Source organism: Microtus pennsylvanicus, chromosome 11 (assembly GCF_037038515.1).
Source record: "Microtus pennsylvanicus isolate mMicPen1 chromosome 11, mMicPen1.hap1, whole genome shotgun sequence".
Lineage (NCBI taxonomy): Eukaryota > Metazoa > Chordata > Mammalia > Rodentia > Cricetidae > Microtus > Microtus pennsylvanicus.
In genome coordinates this window covers 62496984-62518707 of record NC_134589.1, presented here as the reverse complement: position 1 = coordinate 62518707, position 21724 = coordinate 62496984, and the positions used below count along the sequence as shown (strand labels likewise).

The following is a 21724-nucleotide window of genomic DNA, read 5'->3' as shown; positions in this document are numbered from 1 at the left end:
AGACCTCCGTGCCCGCGTACATCCTTGCATTGCTGAATGCCGCGTTAGGCACTGTCTTGCGCGGTGATCAGCTCCGCAGCTCACGGACGTCGCACCTCGGAGCTGGAGGTGATTGTAGGGGCAGAACCGCTGCAACACCTGAGTCACCAGAGCCCTGAGCGCGATGGGAAAATGGGGTGGAGAGGGAGTCGAGCAAGATGCTTGTGGTCCACGTAGGTGGAAACAGATGCAGGAAGCAGGCCACCAGACATGAATAAACAGCTTATAGCATAACTATCTGGCTCTAACAAACGGCCGGCTCCTCGGGCAACCCGAAAGTCCCATTGGCTACTCTGTGATGATTTGTCCAATCAGAAGAGCCCAAGAAGTCACCTCATTTGCATATGACCTGGATTTTATAAAAGAGTGATGCTTTGCACGCATTTTTCTCAGGTACCTGAGTAAATTCCTCAGTAATCCCTGTTTTTCCGGGTTGGAGACAGGTGATTTTTCTTCTTTGCCAGGATACAGAAAGGGGGTGCCCCTGTCCTCAAGATACCTAATAAGAATTAGAAATGTATCTACCAAACCCACAGGGCAGGGTGGGGGAGACGACCTGTGTCTAGGAAAGGAAAAGTCAGCCTTTGCAACGATGGGAAGGCATGACCCATCATGATGGACGGAGCATGGTATTGGCCTTGGCTCTGTAATCAGAGGCCACCACACACCCCTGAAATCCCTCCCTCAGGCCAGAAAACTGAAAGCCTCTCTGCACTTTCAGCTTTCTGGGGACGAGTTCAAAGTGAAAACAACACATGGCAGCATACCCCGAGAGTTGCTCGTGTCCTTTAGGACTGAGGTCTAAGGGCAAGAAATGGAATTTTAGAACCTACTTGTCAGAACACCAGCCTTTACACTTATGAAAGTAACCACAGGAACTCAGATGCTGCCCCTGCAAAACGGGGGAAAAAATACTTGTCCTGTGACAACCCACAGCTCATATCCGATCCCCGCATGCATGTCCAAGGAGCCCTAAAGTTGGCCTGCCCTTGCTCAGACCCCACCAGCTCCCAAAATGCAATCTTACTAAAACCAAAGAAACAAAACAAACAAAAAACCCGACTATTTGTTCTGTGAGAGTCTAAGCCTGGTTGGCCTGTGTACTGTATCAATGGTGGTGTTTCACTTGCTATTTCGCTTCTAAAGCCAGCAGTCTCGTTTGTCTCCTAGAAATTCCTTAACAGCACATTCTTTTTCATGAATGACAGTTTAACAGAGAATCTGTTCAACTCAATTATCTATCTCTAAGTTAAACTTCTCTTATGGAAATAAAGCACCTCATGTGGGCATCAAGTGGCATAAAACCTGTGGAAGCCGCCCTGCCCTTGATTTTTAACAATCTTCTGGTTATTTGGGGTTTTCTGCTCTAGAAAACTAGGTGGGCATGAGAATGGCCTTTGAACTGACCTGCCTGGGGACAGCTGCTGCCAGTCTCCACTTCACTATGTAGCGATTAGGTCAGAGGAGCCACAGCCAGTTCTCACTGACAAAGAAATGCCAGAGGTTTGGCCCAGACCCTCACAGAAGTCCCCAAAGGGAGTTAAGAACTTCATCTGCTGGAGAGGTGCTGCCAGAGAACCCCGGGATCAAGGCCCAACAAAATGACTTGCATGTTGGAATAGTCAGCCTGTTCATCTATGAACATGGCTCCACATCTAGGGACCCAACTGGTGGGGGGAAATAGCAGAAACACACACACCGAGCCCCTGACCCATAGTGTATTCTGTACTTTGACCTCACCATTTCCTCTAGCCACATAAAACTAGCTCACAGTATTCTTATACTCAACATGACAGTGCTGTTTCCGAAATCCCAAGCAAGGTCTGAATGTGCCTTAAAACCTGGCCATTTTCCATCTGGGAAAGGTCCTAGCAAAAACAATAAAATTACTTTCTGCTGCTTCTCCCTACTGTTGGTGTGTGAGTGGATGGTGGAGCGGGGAGGAGGGGTTCACAAGACTGTTCCACATAGCCATTAAACTAATGACAATCATCCTGCCTCAGCTTCCTGAGTGTGGCTTAAACAAAACAAAACAAAACCAGGGTTTCACCATGTAGCTTTGCCTCGCCTGAAACTCACTCTGTAGAGCAGGCTGGCCTCAAACTCAGAGAGCTGCCTGCCTCTGCCTCCCAAGTGCTGGGATTAAAAGTGTGCGCCACCATGCTCAGTCTTTTGGAAGTTGGTATTCTCTTCATTCCTTACATCCCAAACTTGTGCATTTCCCATCCCACAAGCAACCACCCCTCCAGATTCCCCTGATGTCTAACATGGTCTCCCAGCAAATCCAACCTGGAGTCTGCGGATCAGGTGCAGACAAAGGATACCTATGAAATCAATGTAGCCCACCACCAAACTGGACTTCTCTTTGTAGACAAGTGCAAAAAGATGGCCATATCTTTACAGGCCGCATGGACACTTTGCTTTAGCTGTTTTGTACTTACCATGGTACCTTGAAGCCCCACTCATGGAAAACATCCAGTTCATCTCTCTGTCTCACGGGCTCCACCCTCCACGACCTTCCACCTCCCTAGCAAAGGAACCCCAGTGGCCTGTCTCGTAATGGTGTGGGAAGCAAAGTATACACTAACTTGAGGACCTGGGAAGGGATGTCCTTGGGTCACCATGCCTCAAAATCTGTCAAATTCTTGAGAGCTGACATCCACCCAACAGTAGCGGCAGGGAGCAGAGCATGTCTTCTTTGGGATTCTGCCTTTAGGCTTCTGCTATGACACTGTGAGATCCCTCCTCCAATGGTGGCATTAGGAAGGTGAGACCTTAGAAGATAATATGGTAAAAAGGGCGGAGCTTCACAAATAGGATTAGTGTTCTATTAGGTACCCTAGAGACCTTTCATGTGTGTGCGTGTTGTTTTGTTTTTAGAGACACGGTTTCTCTGTGTAGCCCTGGCTGTCCTAGAACCCACTCTGCACACCAGGCTGTCCTCGAACTCGAGAGATCCACCTTTCATTCTTTCTTCCCTGTGAATGCACAGGAAGGACATCTATATGAACTAGAACTAGGAAACAGGCCTCACCAGATAAGGAATCTGCCACCAGACCTGATTCAGCTCCCTCAACAGGACAAGAGGACAAAGCTGGCCAGTGCCAGGAGGGACCCAGAGGGATAGCAGATTCCTCTCCAGTGAGGCGGCCAGTGAAGAGTGAAGGATCTTGTGGGTCCTGGTGCTGAGGTGCTCAGAGGTTCAAATTCTGGAGGTGACCAGGGTTATGAAGGGCAGGGGGAAGCGTCCTATGTGGCAGTCATTAGAGCGCTGTGGACTGAACGTGTGAATTCCAGGTTACTAACCAGCAAGCAGAGCTCTGGTGCACACCTGAGGTGTGCTCAACTGAAGACTGCATTTCACACATCTGCTGGGAGCCACAGGGGCAGGAGAGGGACGGTGTCTGAGACACGGGTGGACAGTCCACTGCCTGGCATTCTCTACCTGTCATTTGATTAGTCTAATTTCCATTTTTGTCATCAACAGAGATCACAAGTCTGTCGAAAAGGGGCACACTATTCAGGGCTACTGCTCTCACTGCCACCGGCACCTCTGCTCCTGCCTTCCTGTTCTTCCCTGGCACTCGGGAAGCTCTTCTGCCTGCAGGGAAGGTCCATCCTGGGCATCCAGTCTGTTATCTTCCAGCCCTGGAGGCCTCTGCTCACCTGGCCAGCCCTTTGGCAGGAACCGGTCAGGTGGGCTAAGCCAGAGTCCCGTGACATGATGTCTCTTGGCCCTTCTAGCCACTGGATTCTGCTTCCTGGATGCAATCCCCACAATCAACACTGGGTTCAAAGTGACACCTAACTTCTCTCCCTGACTGTCTCAGTGATGATCTGCTTATCTTGCTTTCACAAGTATCAAAGACCCTGGAAGCTGGTCAGGAGCGGAGGTTAGCCACTGTGTGGACAGAGACCGGGAGGTATGGAAACAGAGAGGCTGGAGCAAACCACTTTATTCAGCACTGAGAACCCAGCCCCCCTGGAAGTCAAGCTAGAGCCAGTCACTACACCCCAGGCCAGGGCCTCTGGGGACAGAAGGCTGCTACCCCGGAACCTACATAGGTCTGTGTCTTTGGCCCCTGGCCTGTGTCTGTCCACTCTGCTGGGTTTTGTTTCTTGGACTAGTTATCTACACACACAATGCTGCAGGCAACCACGCTACCGCTACACCATGAGTTTTGTGAAATTCACCTACTGGAGAAAATATGAGGTGAGAAAAAGCCAAAAACACAGCCAAGTAAAGAACCAGGTGGCCTGGATATGCCAACCCTGCTGCTCTTCTGCCGGGAAGAAGGTCCCTTCTACAAGAGGTGGGTAACAGTAGGGAGCACTTTGGGGATGCCAGCGACACCCAAGGGGCACAAGCCAGGACGAAAGAGGCTAAGAAAGCAAAGCAGAAGACAGCTCCCAGGATCTGGCACAGCAAGACCCAAAGGGAAAGAACAGTCCTCCAGAGGGTGGAGAATGCTTCATTTTCTTTTTCCCAGCCATACCTGGGGGCCTCCTGCATCTCTATTCCCTGGCACTAACACAAGCTGACTATAACTGGCATGTCCCAGAGCCTTGCTGAGGGATGTCTGGTGAGTCAACCCTGTCATGGGCACCAATGGGGAAGGTGAAAGGTTTGGTTCCTGGATACTAGAGTGACATCACCACATTAGGCCCTAAGCCGTAGCTCAACAAGAAGCAGAGCCTTCAGAGCTCTCCAGTGGTCTCTGGCAGGGTTGGGACACACTGGGAAAGAAATCCCAGGACTGGTCTCTACTAGGAACAGGTATAGGCCTGAGCACATTCATGCCCCAAAGAAAATTAAAAACACTGCTGAGAAACGGAACTATATGGATGATCAAAAGCGGGGCACCTCTGGCACTTCATCCGGGCCGCCGTGCTGTCAGTGTTGACGGAGATGGGACCTGTCCAGGATGAAGGGTGGTACCAGGCAGAGAGGCCTGAAAGATGTAGGTAGGGGTGCCGCAGGCCAGCTGTGGAAGGTGGTTCCTTCTGCCTCATGCTCCAGGGTGCCAGCCTGCTGTGCAAGCATCATCACTGCAGGAAAAGGGAGAGACAGAGACAAAAAGGAAAGACAGTGAGATGTAGATGGGCAATACAGGGATAAAGGTGACAAGACAGAAATACACAGAAAGAGACCAAAGAGGCAGTAAGACATACTACTGCTCCCCTGAGCACACACACCTAGAATCAAGGTGACTTGACAACCCATCTAAACTGGGTCCAAAGCCTGTGTCTCCAAGGCTGTACAGCACCCACTACCCCCAGAACTGCAGAACCCCCAAACAGCTAATGGGTATGTGGAACGGGGGGATACTCAGCTACGGGTGGCTACTGATGCCACATTGCAAGCCCAGGCTCAGACCGCCAAGTGGGCTGTCAGGCTTCAGGTGCTGGCCCAACCCTTGGGGCAGAAATGAGGATGGGAGAAGACAGAAAAGGTGTCTTGGTTACTACTGCCTAGGAGTCTGAGGGCTGAAAATATCCCTCCCATGTGAGAACCAGGGTCATCTCAGACCATCCTCAGCACAAAGGTCCTTCCTACCACTTTCTGAGCCACCTGCTCATGCTCATTCCCTGTCCTTCAGACCTAGGCCACAGCAGGGGCAAGGTAGGCCACGGCTCCAACCTTTCCCTAGGGTAAGCTCCTTTACTGGAGCTCTGAACTGGCCAAAGAGATGTGATGTGGAGAGGTGCTCACTTCCACCCAGGTGGTACCTGCAAAAGCATGCTAAGGCCCAGGTTACGGTGCTTCTTCTCCAGCTCTGACACAGCCTGCAGGAGGGACCGGAAGCGGTCTGCCGGATCAGCCAGCTCATCATCCTCAGAGGTACCCTCATCTTTCTCAGCCTCCTGCAGAAAATGCTCCTCCTCTTCCACAAAGAAGGCCCGAAGCTTCCTGTAGTCAGTCAGGGCCTTCTTTCTTCGGTCCATAACATGCCCCTGCAGGGTGAGTGGGAGAAGGGTCAACAGTCCACCTTGGCTCACACCCACGGCTACTGTGTCCAAAGGAAGAGAACCCCCATCTACTCGGAAAGGAAAAAAAAAAATCACAGGTAAGGGAGGATTCTCTTGCATCGTTTTCCTAAGCAAGAAGTGAAATCTCCACGTGAAAGACATCCCTGTGGCCCCTCATGGTGGTGTTAGCTTGGTCCCAGTGTGGCGAGGTGGAGTTGACAGGGTCTTAAAGAGGTGGGGATTGGTTAGGTCACTGATGTATCCATCAGCCCTCTGAAGGACTGGTGCTGGTCTCACAGGCTACTACCAGCTGGCTCCCAAGGCAGCCTTTACAGAGAGAGCGATCCTGGGTCCACACACGTGCACCATGAGGTCCTCACTCGAGACCAGCAGATAGAGCCTTGGTCTTTGACACTCAGCCTCTACAGCCAATAACTCGCCTTCCTTACAAAGTACTCAGTCCTGGGTAATTTTGCTACGGTAACAGAGAAAGGCTAACTCTCTCCCTGTACAAAGCAAAAGGAATGGCATTCTGACTGAGGAGAGAAGTGGAGGTAGAGAAGATGCTGCACAGACCTTGATAAAATAATTCTTTTCTTTTATGCCTCCCGAATTAACCACTTGTCCTCAACCTGCCATTCCCCGTCCAACCCGGTGTAGTTGTTAGACTGTGAGTTTCTTTGCGTTGTTTCCTCATAAGGCCACTCATACCACTTGAACTTCTATTAAGGCAATGTTTTGTCTCCCTCCAGTCTTTCATGAGTGGTTCCAGGAAAAGCGTCCTCAAGTCACCGAAGTGTATGCAAGTCCCTTCTTACAAAATGGCATAGCACTGGCACATACCTATCTGCATCCGTCCACGTGCTACAGATCATCTCTAGTTGCTGACACCATACTTTCTAGTTACTCTACTATACTGTGACTAGAAAGAAGCCTATGTACCAAGAACAACCATACAACCACAGGCCTACCGTCTACTTGTGGTGCTGTGCTTAGCGTGCTTATATTCAGAGCCTCTCACATGCTGGACAAGCTTTCCACCAGTCATGTTCCCATTTCCCAGCAGAAGTCTGTTAAGTCCTTGGACATAGAACCCACATAACACACTGCTCAGGTTATGTGAAGACCCCACTCACGGCTTCCCAAAGATGAACTCTGGGACCAAAGTCCTGTCAGAATGCACAGCTATTTTTTCTAAGATAGCCTCTGGTAAATCCAAGAGCAAAAAAACCCATCCTGCCACCCTCAGCAACACCACTCCAGACAACAGAACTAAAGAAAAAGGCACACTCCTAACTTTACTCAAGATCTTCATCCTGGCCCAGGACCACACAACACAGGAGACAGCCACGCTCCTGAGAAAGAATGGTTTTTCTGAAAAAGCTGTAAATGCTAACCAGCTAACTGCTTTCTGGCTAAGCTCCTCCCTCTGATTGCAAGATCCTCATCCTTGTATTAAAACCTCTCTGTGCTAGAACTTGTCCTTGGAATGACTGTGAGTTCCTAGGAATCTGTACAACCTCAGAGCCTTCCAGTTTTTGTGAGGGGCAGAGCAGACAGCTTCAGCTTTGAGGTGCAGGCTATCCGAGAGCTCCAGGCCTTCTGTAAGTCTACAAAAACACTTTGGTTTTATGTTTTTAAAAAAACAGAGGGGAGGATATGGAAACTAAAGACATCAATATATCCAAGGAAAGGTCACAAGAGTTTAAATCAATGTTTGATTTTGTTGACAAAGAACCTTTAAAAAACTATAACTTGGGGGGCTGGGGAGAAGGTGCAGAGGTTAAGAGCATCGACTGTACTTCCCAGCATTGACTGCTCTTCCTAGAGGTCCTCAGTTCAATTCCCAACAAACACACGGCAGCTCACAAACATCTATAGTGGGCTATGTTGTCCTCCACTGCCGTGCAGGCAGAACACTGTACACATCAAAAATAAATAAACCTTTTTTTTTTTAAATCTATACCATGTTGTCACCTTGGTTTTGAATGTCATGGAAGGCACTAGAGGATGGCAAGCTGGTCAGTACCAACTTTTTGTGTCCCTCCCCTCAATCCCTGTGCTGAAACCTCCAGGTGATGGGGTTAAAAGTGGTGGGTCTTTGGGAGGTAGTCAGTCCTACCAAAGTAGAGGTACGACTCGTGCCCTAGTAAAAGGGACCCCCAGAGAACTCCTGCCCTGCCCTCCAGGTGATGATATAGTAAGAAAGACCACCAGAAACTAGCCCTGACCAGATATGGACTTGCCATGGCTTGCCTGTGGACTTCCAGCCTCCAGAGGAGTAACTGTCTATGGTTTTGTATGACAGCCAGAAAACAGCAAGTTCCACTGGGGTTGGTCAGAATCAAGAGTACTAAGTGTCCTGTGCAGAAAAGGAAGCCAAACCTTACAAACCACCCTCACGTAAAGAACAAGAAGGAAAAGAGGTTCTCTGCTGACTTCTGGCTAGACTGTGTCCTAGGAGAGTACCCTGGCATTCAGTAAGTCCACACAGAAGCCCCTCCTCCGGCCAGCCAGGCAAACAGCAGTTCAGTTTGGTTGCCCTGCCCCATATCCAGGAGACCCCACTTGCCTTCCACACAGCAGCCGCTGATTCTGCCTGACCATGCAGGTCCCGGGCATCGTTTAAGTCCTTCCTCATGATTTCCACGGACCCCTTGTTCTCCTGGGAGAGAAAAACTGGTTATAGACTGGAAAGGACTTGGACACCCAGGTCAACAGTCCAGACCTTGGCTGCTGGAAATTGTTGGTTTAAAGGGGTCTCCTGCGCTTCCCTCTTTGTCTGAACTAGGCACACAGCAGACAATTCCAGGTTTCCTTTTAAGTAGGTCCCCTTCTGTGTCAGCTTGATCCAGACAATGGCGTTCCTGAATGTACCCTACTTAGTCTCTGTGGAGATTGCTGGCTTAGGAAAGGGTCAACAAACTGCAAGACAACCCTAGCAGCACGTTCTGGCAGAGTACCTACCCCAGGTTGGGACCCGGATGTAACTCCACCTCAACACTGTGCATCAGTTAGTGACTAATCCTAATCTGGGGTTCACGGTGCATCATTCCAGAACACAAGGCCAACAGCACCCTCAAACACACTAAGCTATTGGTTTCTCCTACGGGGCAGAGACCAGGCATCGCTGTTTTCCTACCTGGCTACCGTGGGCCAGGGATGAGACTCCGGACTCCTGGGCTCCAGCTTTGCCCAGATCATAATGGGCGGTTTCTACCCAATAGCAAGAGCCACATGCAATGACCAAGAGAGCTCAGCAGAGAAGGTTCCAGAATGAGGTGGATCGGCAGTCCCTCAGAGGGTTGCAAGCAGTAACTGGCAGACATAAGTCCACACTCAGGTAAACAGCAAGTAGATGGGCGGGGCTTGCCTCAATGAGGTCACACCCGGATTGGAGGAGGGAGAGGCTTGGGGAATGGGAAGTGGGACTTGAGAGGAAATGGGGGGGGGACTGGGGGGGGATGTCTAAAGGCGGTGTAGAGATAAGGAACAGGTAGACCAGAGACCTGGAGCAGAAGAGCATGCTCTAGAGATGAGAGATTGAGGATCACAGCAGGGTCTGGGAGAGAGATAACAGAGATCAGGGAGGACGGAACTCACGGACTCGACGATTCAAGAACCCAAGGCACGGCAGGGACCCCCGGGGTAGGGAAGGTGCAGGGCTGATCGGAGACTCGGGGTGGGGAGAATGCTGGACACCCATGGCATGCGGGAGAGGGAAGAGGTCAGCGCCCAGATCGAGAGAGACTGACTCCAGGTGAGTAAGGCACAAAGGTGGGCAGTGTGCGGGGTCGCCTCGCGCACCTTGCCGCGCAGCGCTTTCCTCCAGCGCGGCTCCCACTCGGGCGGCTCCGGGCCCGCGGCCATGCGGCAGGCGGAGCATAGCGGATCTCCGTCTGCACGGCACAGCAGCTGCAGCGCGGCCTCGCTGGCAGGGCCGTCGCGTGCCGGCGCCGCGGCTGCCTCCTCGAGGGCCAGGAGGCGGCGGCTGAGTGGAGGGCGACTGGGCTCCACGGCGCGCTGCCAGCAGTCGTCGGCACACTCGGGGCACGGGAAGGGCCCATCCTCCTCGGCCCAGAAGCGCACCACACACGCCCGGCAGAAACGGTGGCCGCAGTCGGCGCGCACCGGCTCGCGGGGCGCGCGCTGGCACAAGGCGCAGACGGCCTCAGCGGGACCCGCGGGGAGCGCCAGGGCTGCGGGCGGCGGCGCCAACCGGGGCGCAGGCGGAGAGAACGCAAAAAGGCCGGGAATCGGCCAGAGAGCGAGATGGACAAGCCTCAGCCGACGACTCGGACCCGGACTGCGCCAACGCCGGGCACGCGCGCGCGGGGCGGGGTTCGGGCTGCCGTGCGCTCTGACGTCCAGGTCCTGGCAGCTGCGCGTTCTTCCAGCCAGGTCCTGGCAGCTGCGCGCTCCTCTTGCTAGGTCCTAGCAGCTGTACTCTCTCCGTTCGGGTCCCGATAGTCGCCCATCGCCCCGCCCCTCCCAGGTCGGAGCAGCTGCGCACTCCTCCACCCTGGTGCTGGTAGTTGCACCTCTTTGTCCTGATGGTGTCAGTCGTGGGCTCCAAACCCAGATCCTGACAGGTGTTCTACAAGATTATTCGTACTCCAGGGTGCTGCCTTAATATCATAGATAGTTGCCCATCTCCCGTAGATAACTTGGGAGGTGGTCTGTCCGGGGAGGCTTTGCAGTTCCTGAAATTCAGGGTGACTGAAGGTTTGGGTGACTTACCTCTATGCCTTCAACCCAGAAGCGGCATAAGACAGGTTAGGAGGTAGACAGAAACTCCTAAAATGATTAACATGCCTACATAGTCAAATAGGAATCTGACCAGGCTAACGAAGACAGCGACAGCAAGTGAAGGTGGAAATACCAGGTGCTTTGACCTTGCCGGCCCAGATGAGGAGTCGGGGCTCGATCCTTTCACATGCGGACAGTTCCCCCTCTACTTTTCTATCCTGTTGTAACACAGCTCAGAGGTCCTTCTCAGGACATGGGCATCCTTCAGTCACCACAACATGAGCCAAATAAACTTCTTTATTTTCGTTACTCAGCCTCAGATATTTTATTATAACAGCCCAAAATGATCTGAGAAATGAAGATATGGGACGATGCTCAAATCCAGGGTTCATCTGAAAAATGTGAAATTAAGCACCAGTGCAATGCCATTCTGAGCCTTAGTCACACACGAAGTGTCACATTTCACTTTAGCCAAGTCGTGGAGATGATGGATGCCCCCTCAGTGCCAGGGACCTGGGATAACCATTCTGGAGTCACTCCTGCAGTACAGGTTGAGCCAGGCAGAGACACCTTTCAGCCCATGAACTCCATGTCTAGGTGTCCAAAAGAACTTGTGCTAATGATTGTGTTCTTACCAACCTCCAAAGGGGGGGTGGGATGTGGCAGCATGTTAGATGGCAAAAATGTATCATGGGAAAGTGAAGAAGGGACATGCAAGGTCACACACCACAGAAGCAAGCCTTGGACAATGCCAAAATATGGACAGTATATGTATAGTAAAAAAAGAGAAGAAATTGAATGGTAAGTGTACTGTTCAGGGCTCTCTAGAGAAACAGACGTGGTCACTTTGACAACCAAGAACAATCATCACACACGTACATGGTATTCACGTAATACAAAAATGCTCAATACGTATACAGAACAATATCAAATTTTGCAAGAATGCACTCCAAAGAATATTGTCTAAGAAGGTGTAGTCAGCTATCCACAACTCAGGACCCTGCTTCAGTTGAGATTAAAAATGTATTGTAAATGCGATGCTGCCGTTTATATGTACTGAACACTACTACAGCAGCCACATCTGTACTCCAGCTCTGTTCATTTCCTAAACAATAGAAAAATATGCATATCCCATTCATAGCCTGTTGGGTGTCATGGGTCATCTGGAAAAAATTTAAATTAAATAGAAGTTTGCATGTAAACCTTATGACGTATGCATGTCAACATTTAGCTAGGTATAGTGGTGCACGCTTTACCCCCAGCACCCAGGAGTCATAGCAGGCAGAACTCTTTGAGTTTCAGGCAAATTTGGGCTACACAGTGAGTTCCAGGCCAGCCAGAACTACATAATGAGACCTTGTCACAAAAAAGGTGGTAAGCGTGTGAGCACGCGTGCACGTTTGTGTTGCATGCGTGTATGAAACAGAGTGAGATTTTGTCTAAGAAATTCGTATGTCCTTAAGTGTTGTTAGCCACGTAGGTTTAGAGCCAACCTCTTCAACAGATATGATATGAATGTGTGTGTATATATATGTGTATATCATATATATATATGTTATTCAAATTTGAAAATATTTTTGCTTCAGTTTAAAAAAATCTAATTGGGACCAGCAAAACAGCCCAGTGGGTGCAATCCTGGAGACCTGAGTTTGATCTCTGAAACCTAGGTAGAGGTGGAAGGGAAAAATTAACTTTACAAAACTGTCCTCTGACCCTCACACAAGCGCAGTGACATGGATGCCCACACACATCACACACACACATCACACCACATCACACACTAATTAATAATAATAATAAATTTTACAAGATTAAATTTTTTAATCAGTTTTATTTGGGCACTTCTACATTCTTCTAACTGACCATGGCCATTATCCAACATGGTTCTCAAATTGTTGCTGAGGTCTGGTGCTCAGACTCGGGGCCTTATGCATCCTAGACAATGGCCCAGTTTATAATCCCGGCATTTGGGAGATGGAGACAAGGAAATTGTGAACTCGAGGTCAGTTTGACCTACATAGCAAAGCCCTGGCTTAAAAAGAAAAGCAAAAAGCACAGCAGTAATGGAAGCCGTGAAGGAGAGGTGGGGAAACCTACACTATCATCTAAAAGCTGGGACAGCACATGGGCACCCTGGACACTGCCCACACGCGGCATCCTGCAAACCCAGGCCGGCACAGCCATGGCCAAGGTGTGGCTGGAAGTGGAAGAAACAGATAGCAAAGTGAATGACTAAGCGTGAAGGAGGTGCCCTTCAGAAGCTTCAGTTGTGGGGATCAAATGAAGAGCCTTGTATAGACTAGGCCAAGCCCCCACCACTGAGATACATCCTAGCCTAGGAGCCACCTTTTGTGTTCAGTTGTTTGTGTAGGATAATCATTGAAGACTGTTTTATCCTTTGGACTTAAAAATCGCAGCAACTCTCTTGAGAAGTCCACACTCCCTCAAGGGCGTGGGTTACTGTTCTTTAGTTCTTTACTTAAGCCTCGCTCCCTTTTCTTTTCTTTTTTCTTTTTGGTTTTTCGAGACAGGGTTTCTCTGTGGCTTTGGAGCCTGTCCTGGAACTAGCTCTGCAGACCAGGCTGCAGATCTGCCTGCCTCTGCCTCCCGAGTGCTAGGATTAAAGGCGTGCGCCACCACCGCCTGGCATCGCTCCCTTTTTTTAAACTGTTTAAATTTTAAAATAGTTACTTTTATGTGCTTGAGTATTTTGCCTGCAGGATGCATGCACACTACTTGAGAACATGTACCCAAAAATACCAGAAGAGGTGTCAGGACTAGACTTATAGACGGACATGAGCTGCCCTGAACATGTTGAGAACTGACCTCGGGTCCCCTACAACAAATTCAAGTGTTCTTAACCTCTGAGCCATCTCTTTGGCTTCCTCTCTACTCTCTTAATGCCTGTGCTTAAATCTATACTAGAACCTTTTCTTTTAAATTTTTGTATTTATTTTTATGTGTATGTATGTATGTATGTGTGTGTGTGCGTGTATGTGTGTGTGTCTACACATGTCAGTAGGAACCTATAGAGATCAGAAAAGGGCACTGGACACCATGGAACAGCGTTACAGGAGGTGGTGAGCCACTCAGCATGGGCCCTAAATATCCACCCTTAGTCCTCTGCAAGAGCTGCATAAGTGCTGAGCCATCTCTCTAGTCCCAAAACTGTTTATAAAAATATAACTCTGCTTCAAAGAAAATTGCATCCGACCAGTTACCTAATAACTACTACCTTTTAAATATTTTAGATGTAAAAAACAACCAAATATTTCAGATGTTTAAAATTCATTAAATTATATGATACTAAAAATTCAACTATACCTGTGGCGTTCACAACTATAAACTACCAACAACAACAATAGCGTAATAATAATAATCATGTGAAAAGTTTGAGTTACTACATATCTTTCTGAAACAATTCTCTCCAACTGACTAAAGCAAACTGGGGTTTTGTTTCTAGGACTGAGGAGATAAATGGTAGGAGACGAAAAATGACTGGATTATGGGGCTCTGAAGTGAACGAGTGATTAACTATCAAGGGGGTAGATACAGAGCCCTGATGTTAATGATTAGACGGACGCTGAAGTGAGGGATAGAGCCTCGCAGGGATGAGAGATGGGGAATTAAAGTGGGTTGGATGATAAGCAAGTGGATGGATGGCAGATCCCTATCCATTTACCTTACAATCAGAATAAAAGCAACCAGTTTGGTACAATTCTCTATGGCTGTAATGGTAAAAACTGAAATAGCAACCGAAAAGGAGATTCTCTAAAGAGGAGTATTTGGAAGAGCAGGGCATCACGAAGGGAACACATGCCATTGTAAACGAGGAGACTGAAGCAAGTACATTTTAAAAAGGGAGAGGAAGAAGATCTCATCAGATGGGCCAAAACTGTCTTTGAGGACAGTTGTGGGCGATAACCCCTGCAAGACCCTCTGTGTGGTGCAGTACCCTCTGTGTGGTGCAGTACCCTCTGTGTGGTGCAGGACCCTCTGTGTGGTGCAGGACCCTCTGTGTGGTGCAGTACCCTCTGTGTGATGCAGTACCCTCTGTGCAGCGCAGGACCCTCTGTGTGGTGCAGGACCCTCTGTGTGGTGCAGGACCCTCTGTGTGGTGCAGGACCCTCTGTGTGGTGCAGGACCCTCTGTGTGGTGCAGTACCCTCTGTGTGGTGCAGGACCCTCTGTGTGGTGCAGTACCCTCTGTGTGGTGCAGTACCCTCTGTGTGGTGCAGGACCCTCTGTGTGGTGCAGTACCCTCTGTGTGGTGCAGTACCCTCTGTGTGGTGCAGGACCCTCTGTGTGGTGCAGGACCCTCTGTGTGGCGGGAGTACCCTCTGTGTGGTGCAGTAGCCTCTGTGTGGTGCAGGACCCTCTGTGTGGTGCAGGACCCTATGTGTGGTGCAGTACCCTCTGTGTGGCGGGAGTACCCTCTGTGTGGTGCAGGACCCTCTGTGTGGTGCAGTACCCTCTGTGTGGTGCAGGACCCTCTGTGTGGTGCAGGACCCTCTGTGTGGTGCAGGACCCTCTGTGTGGTGCAGGACCCTCTGTGTGGTGCAGGACCCTCTGTGTGATGCAGTACCCTCTGTGCAGCGCAGGACCCTCTGTGTGGTGCAGGACCCTCTGTGTGGTGCAGGACCCTCTGTGTGGTGCAGTACCCTCTGTGTGGCGGGAGTACCCTCTGTGTGGTGCAGGACCCTCTGTGTGGTGCAGTAGCCTCTGTGTGGTGCAGGACACTCTGTGTGGTGCAGGACCCTCTGTGTGGTGCAGTACCCTCTGTGTGGTGCAGTAGCCTCTGTGTGGTGCAGTACCCTCTGTGTGGTGCAGGACCCTCTGTGTGGTGCAGGACCCTCTGTGTGGTGCAGGACCCTCTGTGTGGTGCAGTAGCCTCTGTGTGGTGCAGGACCCTCTGTGTGGTGCAGGACCCTCTGTGTGGTGCAGGACCCTCTGTGTGGTGCAGTACCCTCTGTGTGGTGCAGGACCCTCTGTGTGGTGCAGGACCCTCTGTGTGGTGCAGTAGCCTCTGTGTGGTGCAGGACCCTCTGTGTGGTGCAGGACCCTCTGTGTGGTGCAGTACCCTCTGTGTGGCGGGAGTACCCTCTGTGTGGTGCAGGACCCTCTGTGTGATGGCAGGACCCTCTGTGTGGTGGCAGTACCCTCTGTGTGGTGCAGGACCCTCTGTGTGGTGCAGGACCCTCTGTGTGGTGCAGGACCCTCTGTGTGGCGGGAGTACCCTCTGTGTGGTGCAGGACCCTCTGTGTGGTGCAGTACCCTCTGTGTGGTGGCAGTACTCTCTGTGTGGCGGGAGTACCCTCTGTGTGGTGCAGGACCCTCTGTGTGGTGCAGTACCCTCTGTGTGGTGCAGTAGCCTCTGTGTGGTGCAGTACCCTCTGTGTGGTGCAGGACCCTCTGTGTGGTGCAGTAGCCTCTGTGTGGTGCAGGACCCTCTGTGTGGTGCAGGACCCTCTGTGTGGTGCAGGACCCTCTGTGTGGTGCAGGACCCTCTATGCAGTGCAGTACCCTCTGTGTGGTGCAGGACCCTCTGTGTGGTGCAGTAGCCTCTGTGTGGTGCAGTACCCTCTGTGTGGTGCATGACCCTCTGTGTGGTGCAGGACCCTCTGTGTGGTGCAGTACCCTCTGTGTGGTGCAGGACCCTCTGTGTGGTGCAGGACCCTCTGTGTGGTGCAGGACCCTCTGTGTGGTGCAGTACCCTCTGTGTGGTGCAGTACCCTCTGTGTGGTGCAGGACCCTCTGTGTGGTGCAGGACCCTCTGTGTGGTGCAGGACCCTCTGTGTGGTGCAGGACCCTCTGTGTGGTGCAGTACCCTCTGTGTGGCGGGAGTACCCTCTGTGTGGTGCAGTACCCTCTGTGTGGTGCAGGACCCTCTGTGTGGTGCAGGACCCTCTGTGTGGTGCAGGACCCTCTGTGTGATGCAGGACCCTCTGTGTGGTGCAGTAGCCTCTGTGTGGCGGGAGTACCCTCTGTGTGGTGCAGGACCCTCTGTGTGGTGCAGGACCCTCTGTGTGGTGCAGTAGCCTCTGTGTGGTGCAGGACCCTCTGTGTGGTGCAGTACCCTCTGTGTGGTGCAGTACCCTCTGTGTGGCGGGAGTACCCTCTGTGTGGTGCAGTAGCCTCTGTGTGGTGCAGTACCCTCTGTGTGGCGGGAGTACCCTCTGTGTGGTGCAGTACCCTCTGTGTGGTGCAGGACCCTCTGTGTGGCGGGAGTACCCTCTGTGTGGTGCAGGACCCTCTGTGTGGTGCTGGACCCTCTGTGTGGTGCAGGACCCTCTGTGTGGTGCAGGACCCTCTGTGTGGTGCAGGACCCTCTGTGTGGTGCAGTACCCTCTGTGTGGTGCAGGACCCTCTGTGTGGTGCAGTACCCTCTGTGTGGCGGGAGTACCCTCTGTGTGGTGCAGGACCCTCTGTGTGGTGCAGGACCCTCTGTGTGGTGCAGTACCCTCTGTGTGGTGCAGGACCCTCTGTGTGGTGCAGGACCCTCTGTGTGGTGCAGGACCCTCTGTGTGGTGCAGTACTCTCTGTGTGGTGCAGTAAACTCTGTGTGGTGCAGGACCCTCTGTGTGGTGCAGGACCCTCTGTGTGGTGCAGGACCCTCTGTGTGGTGCAGGACCCTCTGTGTGGTGCAGGACCCTCTGTGTGGTGCAGGACCCTCTGTGTGGTGCAGGACCCTCTGTGTGGTGCAGGACCCTCTATGCGGTGCAGTACCCTCTGTGTGGTGCAGGACCCTCTGTGTGGTGCAGGACCCTCTGTGTGGTGCAGTACCCTCTGTGTGGCGGGAGTACCCTCTGTGTGGTGCAGGACCCTCTGTGTGGTGCAGGACCCTCTGTGTGGTGCAGTACCCTCTGTGTGGTGCAGGACCCTCTGTGTGGTGCAGGATCCTCTGTGTGATGCAGGACCCTCTGTGTGGTGCAGTAGCCTCTGTGTGGTGCAGTACCCTCTGTGTGGTGCAGGACCCTCTGTGTGGTGCAGGACCCTCTGTGTGGTGCAGTAGCCTCTGTGTGGTGCAGTACCCTCTGTGTGGTGCTGTACCCTCTGTGTGGTGCAGGACCCTCTGTGTGGTGCAGTACCCTCTGTGTGGTGCAGGACCCTCTGTGTGGTGCAGGATCCTCTGTGTGATGCAGGACCCTCTGTGTGGTGCAGTAGCCTCTGTGTGGTGCAGTACCCTCTGTGTGGTGCAGGACCCTCTGTGTGGTGCAGGACCCTCTGTGTGGTGCAGTAGCCTCTGTGTGGTGCAGGACCCTCTGTGTGGTGCTGTACCCTCTGTGTGGTGCAGTAGCCTCTGTGTGGTGCAGGACCCTCTGTGTGGTGCAGAACCCTCTGTGTGGTGCAGGACCCTCTGTGTGGCGGGAGTACCCTCTGTGTGGTGCAGGACCCTCTGTGTGGTGCAGTACCCTCTGTGTGGTGCAGGACCCTCTGTGTGGTGGCAGGACCCTCTGTGTGGTGGCAGGACCCTCTCTGCAGGACTATCTTTTGAGATAGTTCTCATCTGGCACACCTGCTCCACAATTATATATTTTTGGTTAGGGCTGAACAAAGGCATGGTGTGACTTCCCAAGATGTGAAGAAATGTCTATTGTCCAATCAAGACACTACAATATCGAAGAAACAATTCCTCCAGGTTCACATTAGTGAGCCAATAAGTTTACTGGAATTACTGACAGGTCTTGGGAAGGGGTTACGTAGAGGATCATGGGTGAATCCGCAGTTATCAAAAAGTTCCAACTCAGCATGGATGATAACTCAGGAGAGCTTCATCATGGGTGTTCCCGCCTCCAGCCAGCCTTCCACTCCCTGCTTACTCCAGTAGGAACCCCAAGGAGGTTATGCAATTATCCTCTTTCCTATGAGAGAATATAACAGCCCCATTACCGATACTGCAAATCTAGAGTCGTTCATCCTTCAGATGTCCACAGCGTGTCTACTCCATGATGACCCATGGTCATGTCAGGGCTAGAGGAGACCCTGTCCCGACAACAAAGACCGGCTCCAGTTTCGCTTCTGACAGCTTTCCCCATGTCTTCTGTCTTCTGCTCTGTTGGCACTTCCGTGCCTGAATTAAAAAGTAAAATTCTTGTCTAAGCTAAGGAGGCAAAGCCCAAGTGGGGAGTAGCAAAGCACCTTGACTGCAGGATTGGGACATGGGTGGAGTACTTGGTGCTCTGTGACAGCAGAGAGAAGTGACTGAGAAATCAAACCGCAAGGACTGCAAGGAGACTACCAGGGCAAGATGGAGGCTCCCAGGGCAGCTGGGGGATTGTCCAATGTTTTGTGCAGCTGTGACTGAATACCATAGGCTGCATAATTTATAGAGAAAAGCTTATCTGGGTTCCCAAAGCTGAAAAGCTGACAGCCTTCTAGCTGTGGGAATTCTCCAGAATAAAGGCGTTCAGAGCACCATCATAGGGTGAGACAGAGCCAGGGGCGGCAGGTTACAAAAAAAAAAAAAAAAAACAGTGAGAACCCAGCCAGAGGCCCAGGACGATTTCAATGGTTGCATTCAATGCACTCTCCTAACGACAAGAGTCGAGAGCTGCGTTGCCTGTATGCAGCTCCACCGCCTTTCCTAAACGGTCCTTTATTCCGAGGCTCGGCTGAGGCCTTCAGAGCAGGCCAGCTTACCTCCTCACCTCCCGGTGAGGAATTTGCTGTATTTCGTGAGCGTTTGTACCTTCATATTTTCTCCCTTGTTCTCAGACATTTCGATGATTTCCTTGGATAAGTGTGCTCTGGGAGCCGGGTGGGGGTGGGTAGGGAAGCTGGGGCCGGGCAGGCGCTGGTGTTTCCTGGGAAGGTCTGGGATGTGACCTGCAGCTCGCCTAAGGCAGCCTTTCTTCCTGATTCTCTCACCCATCTCCAGGTCCGGCTCCCTCGCCCCACCCCACTCCCAGCAGTTCTGTAGCGCCACCGCGGCTCCTCTACCCCTCCTCCTGTCCCTTCTTTCTGCGCGAACGCCACCGGTCTTGAGGAAATACATACTCTTATAAAGTCCGAGTCGGGTTGAGTAAACAGTTCCCTTTCAGCAGTCCCTAAGACGGTTAACTACTGTGCTCAGGTGGAGAAGCATGAATTACTTAAGGGCGCCAGGAGGAGGTGGTCACTTACATCGAAGAAAATTTCGCCAGAGCCCACACGGCTGGAGCAGCTAGTCTAGTGCACAAAGACACAAAACGTAGGGTACACGCGGCTCTCAGATGGTAGCCCGGCTTTTCTCAGGCTGAGTGGATTGGTTGCCAAGATTTGCCTCAATAGCTCCCATCGTCGATAATTCGCTTTTTCTTTTGCTGATATAAGGAGTAATGGTCAACAGAAGGCCCTTCAGCAAACAGGCAAGGAACAGGCCAGCTTACCTCCTCACGTAGGAGAAAACAGCGCCCTTAACCAAAGGACTCTTCAGCGCCCCAGCCCCCACCGCACCAGAGATGTCACTGGAGTCAGGATAATGGTGGGAAGGCCTTTATCCGAACGATGCCAGCTGGAAACTGCAGAGGACAAAAGACGCCTAAACGCCATTCCTACGTTTACAAGAAACCGTGTCTCGAAAACACAAAACGAAAGAAGCAAACAAAAGACACAAATGAGAAGGAATGTGTAAGATATTTTTAAACGATAATCTTTGACCAAATCTACCAATAAGCAAAAGGGGCAGCAGTCTGGGATTGGACAGGCACTTGTTGGGAAGATATCCATATAGAAGTAATGCGTGTCTGCATGTGCGCACTCTCTCGCACACGTGTGCATGTGTGTGTGTGTGTGTCTGCACATGTGTTGCTGGGCCCTGAGGCATATTAATATTAAACTCAGACTGTATCTAACTAACCTATGACCCCCAGTCCCTTAGAGAGACTTTAGCATTTCTGTGAGTTTAAAATCTCATGGTTCTGGAGTCTTGTGATGGAATACTCTGCCATTTGACAGTAAGCCACCTTTCCCTCCCAGCCTCTCAGCTTTGCCCCTCCACAGCTCCCCGCAGTCTGTGAAGATTGACAGGAGTTATTTTCACTCTCACAACTTTAATACTTTACACCATACCAGACCCATTGGGTATGTTTTTATAACAGTAAATGAACTGGAAAACAGGAAGATCTTTTATTCAGGATCAGCCGCCATAGGTGAGTCTCCACTGCAATGTGGTCTCAGAGAGAGAGAGAGAAAGAGAGAGAAAGAGAGAGAGAGAGAGAGAGAGAGAGAGAGAGAGAGAGAGAGAAAGGGTTTCGTCTATCAGCAGCACACTGCCAAGGGGGACTGAAGAGGACTAAGATGTTGAGGTCACGGGGAGGAGCACTTCAAGCAGTTGTTCTTAGTAAGTTTGGTTTAATATTATTTTCACTTGTCATTAAATAGCCGTAAGACAATGCAATGAGCCAGCTGTAGTAGCTGTTATCTTAACCCGCTGGAGATAACAGTAAGGCCATCAAGAATTCAGGGCTGGATGAGCTTCCTGAGGCCTTGTCTTGACGATAACAAACCCCACTGTAAAAGTAGCTGTGATTTATTTTACTATGCATCTTAACATCTGCGGTGGGGCCTCATCAATTCCACAATTTTTTTACACATGCTATCTATGAAAGCGAATGTTGATTTCTGCTTGCAAGCATGGTTGTCACTTTGGGAGACTGCAATGGACAGTGGGCTTTCTGGCACACTGTAGAAAATTGTGGTACATATTTCCAGCTTTCCTCCTTTGTGTATGGCAGTGTTCTTGCTTGGACTATGCAGCTTCACCCACCAGAATCTCAGTCGGTGAAACATTTGTCCTTGTATTAATGAGCATCTGTTTGGTATTAGCATGATACATCAAGAGCAGTAGTTATTCTTCAAGATTCTCTTTCCTATTCCTATCCTTAAACAATTTGTAAATGTTCTCTAGTTTATATAGATATTTCTAATATTCACCTTTTGACTCTTGGTAGCTGCAAGTAATTTTAACCCAAGGTTCATTTACATTG

The 21724-nt window shown here is 51.0% G+C and overlaps 1 protein-coding gene across 1 annotated transcript; it reads right to left on the bottom strand.

Moving 5' to 3' along the window:
* Nucleotides 1-3977: 3977 nt before the first annotated feature.
* On the bottom strand, nucleotides 3978-19752 carry Rnf187 (ring finger protein 187). The gene is made up of 6 exons (XM_075989752.1): nucleotides 19406-19752; nucleotides 12856-12955; nucleotides 9817-10443; nucleotides 8582-8674; nucleotides 5770-5994; nucleotides 3978-5088 (listed from the first exon to the last, which is right to left on the bottom strand). Exons 1-6 carry the CDS (start codon nucleotides 19750-19752, stop codon nucleotides 5086-5088), a joined length of 1395 nt encoding a protein of 464 aa, XP_075845867.1. The 3' UTR covers nucleotides 3978-5085.
* Between the last annotated feature and the right edge of the window lie 1972 nt (nucleotides 19753-21724).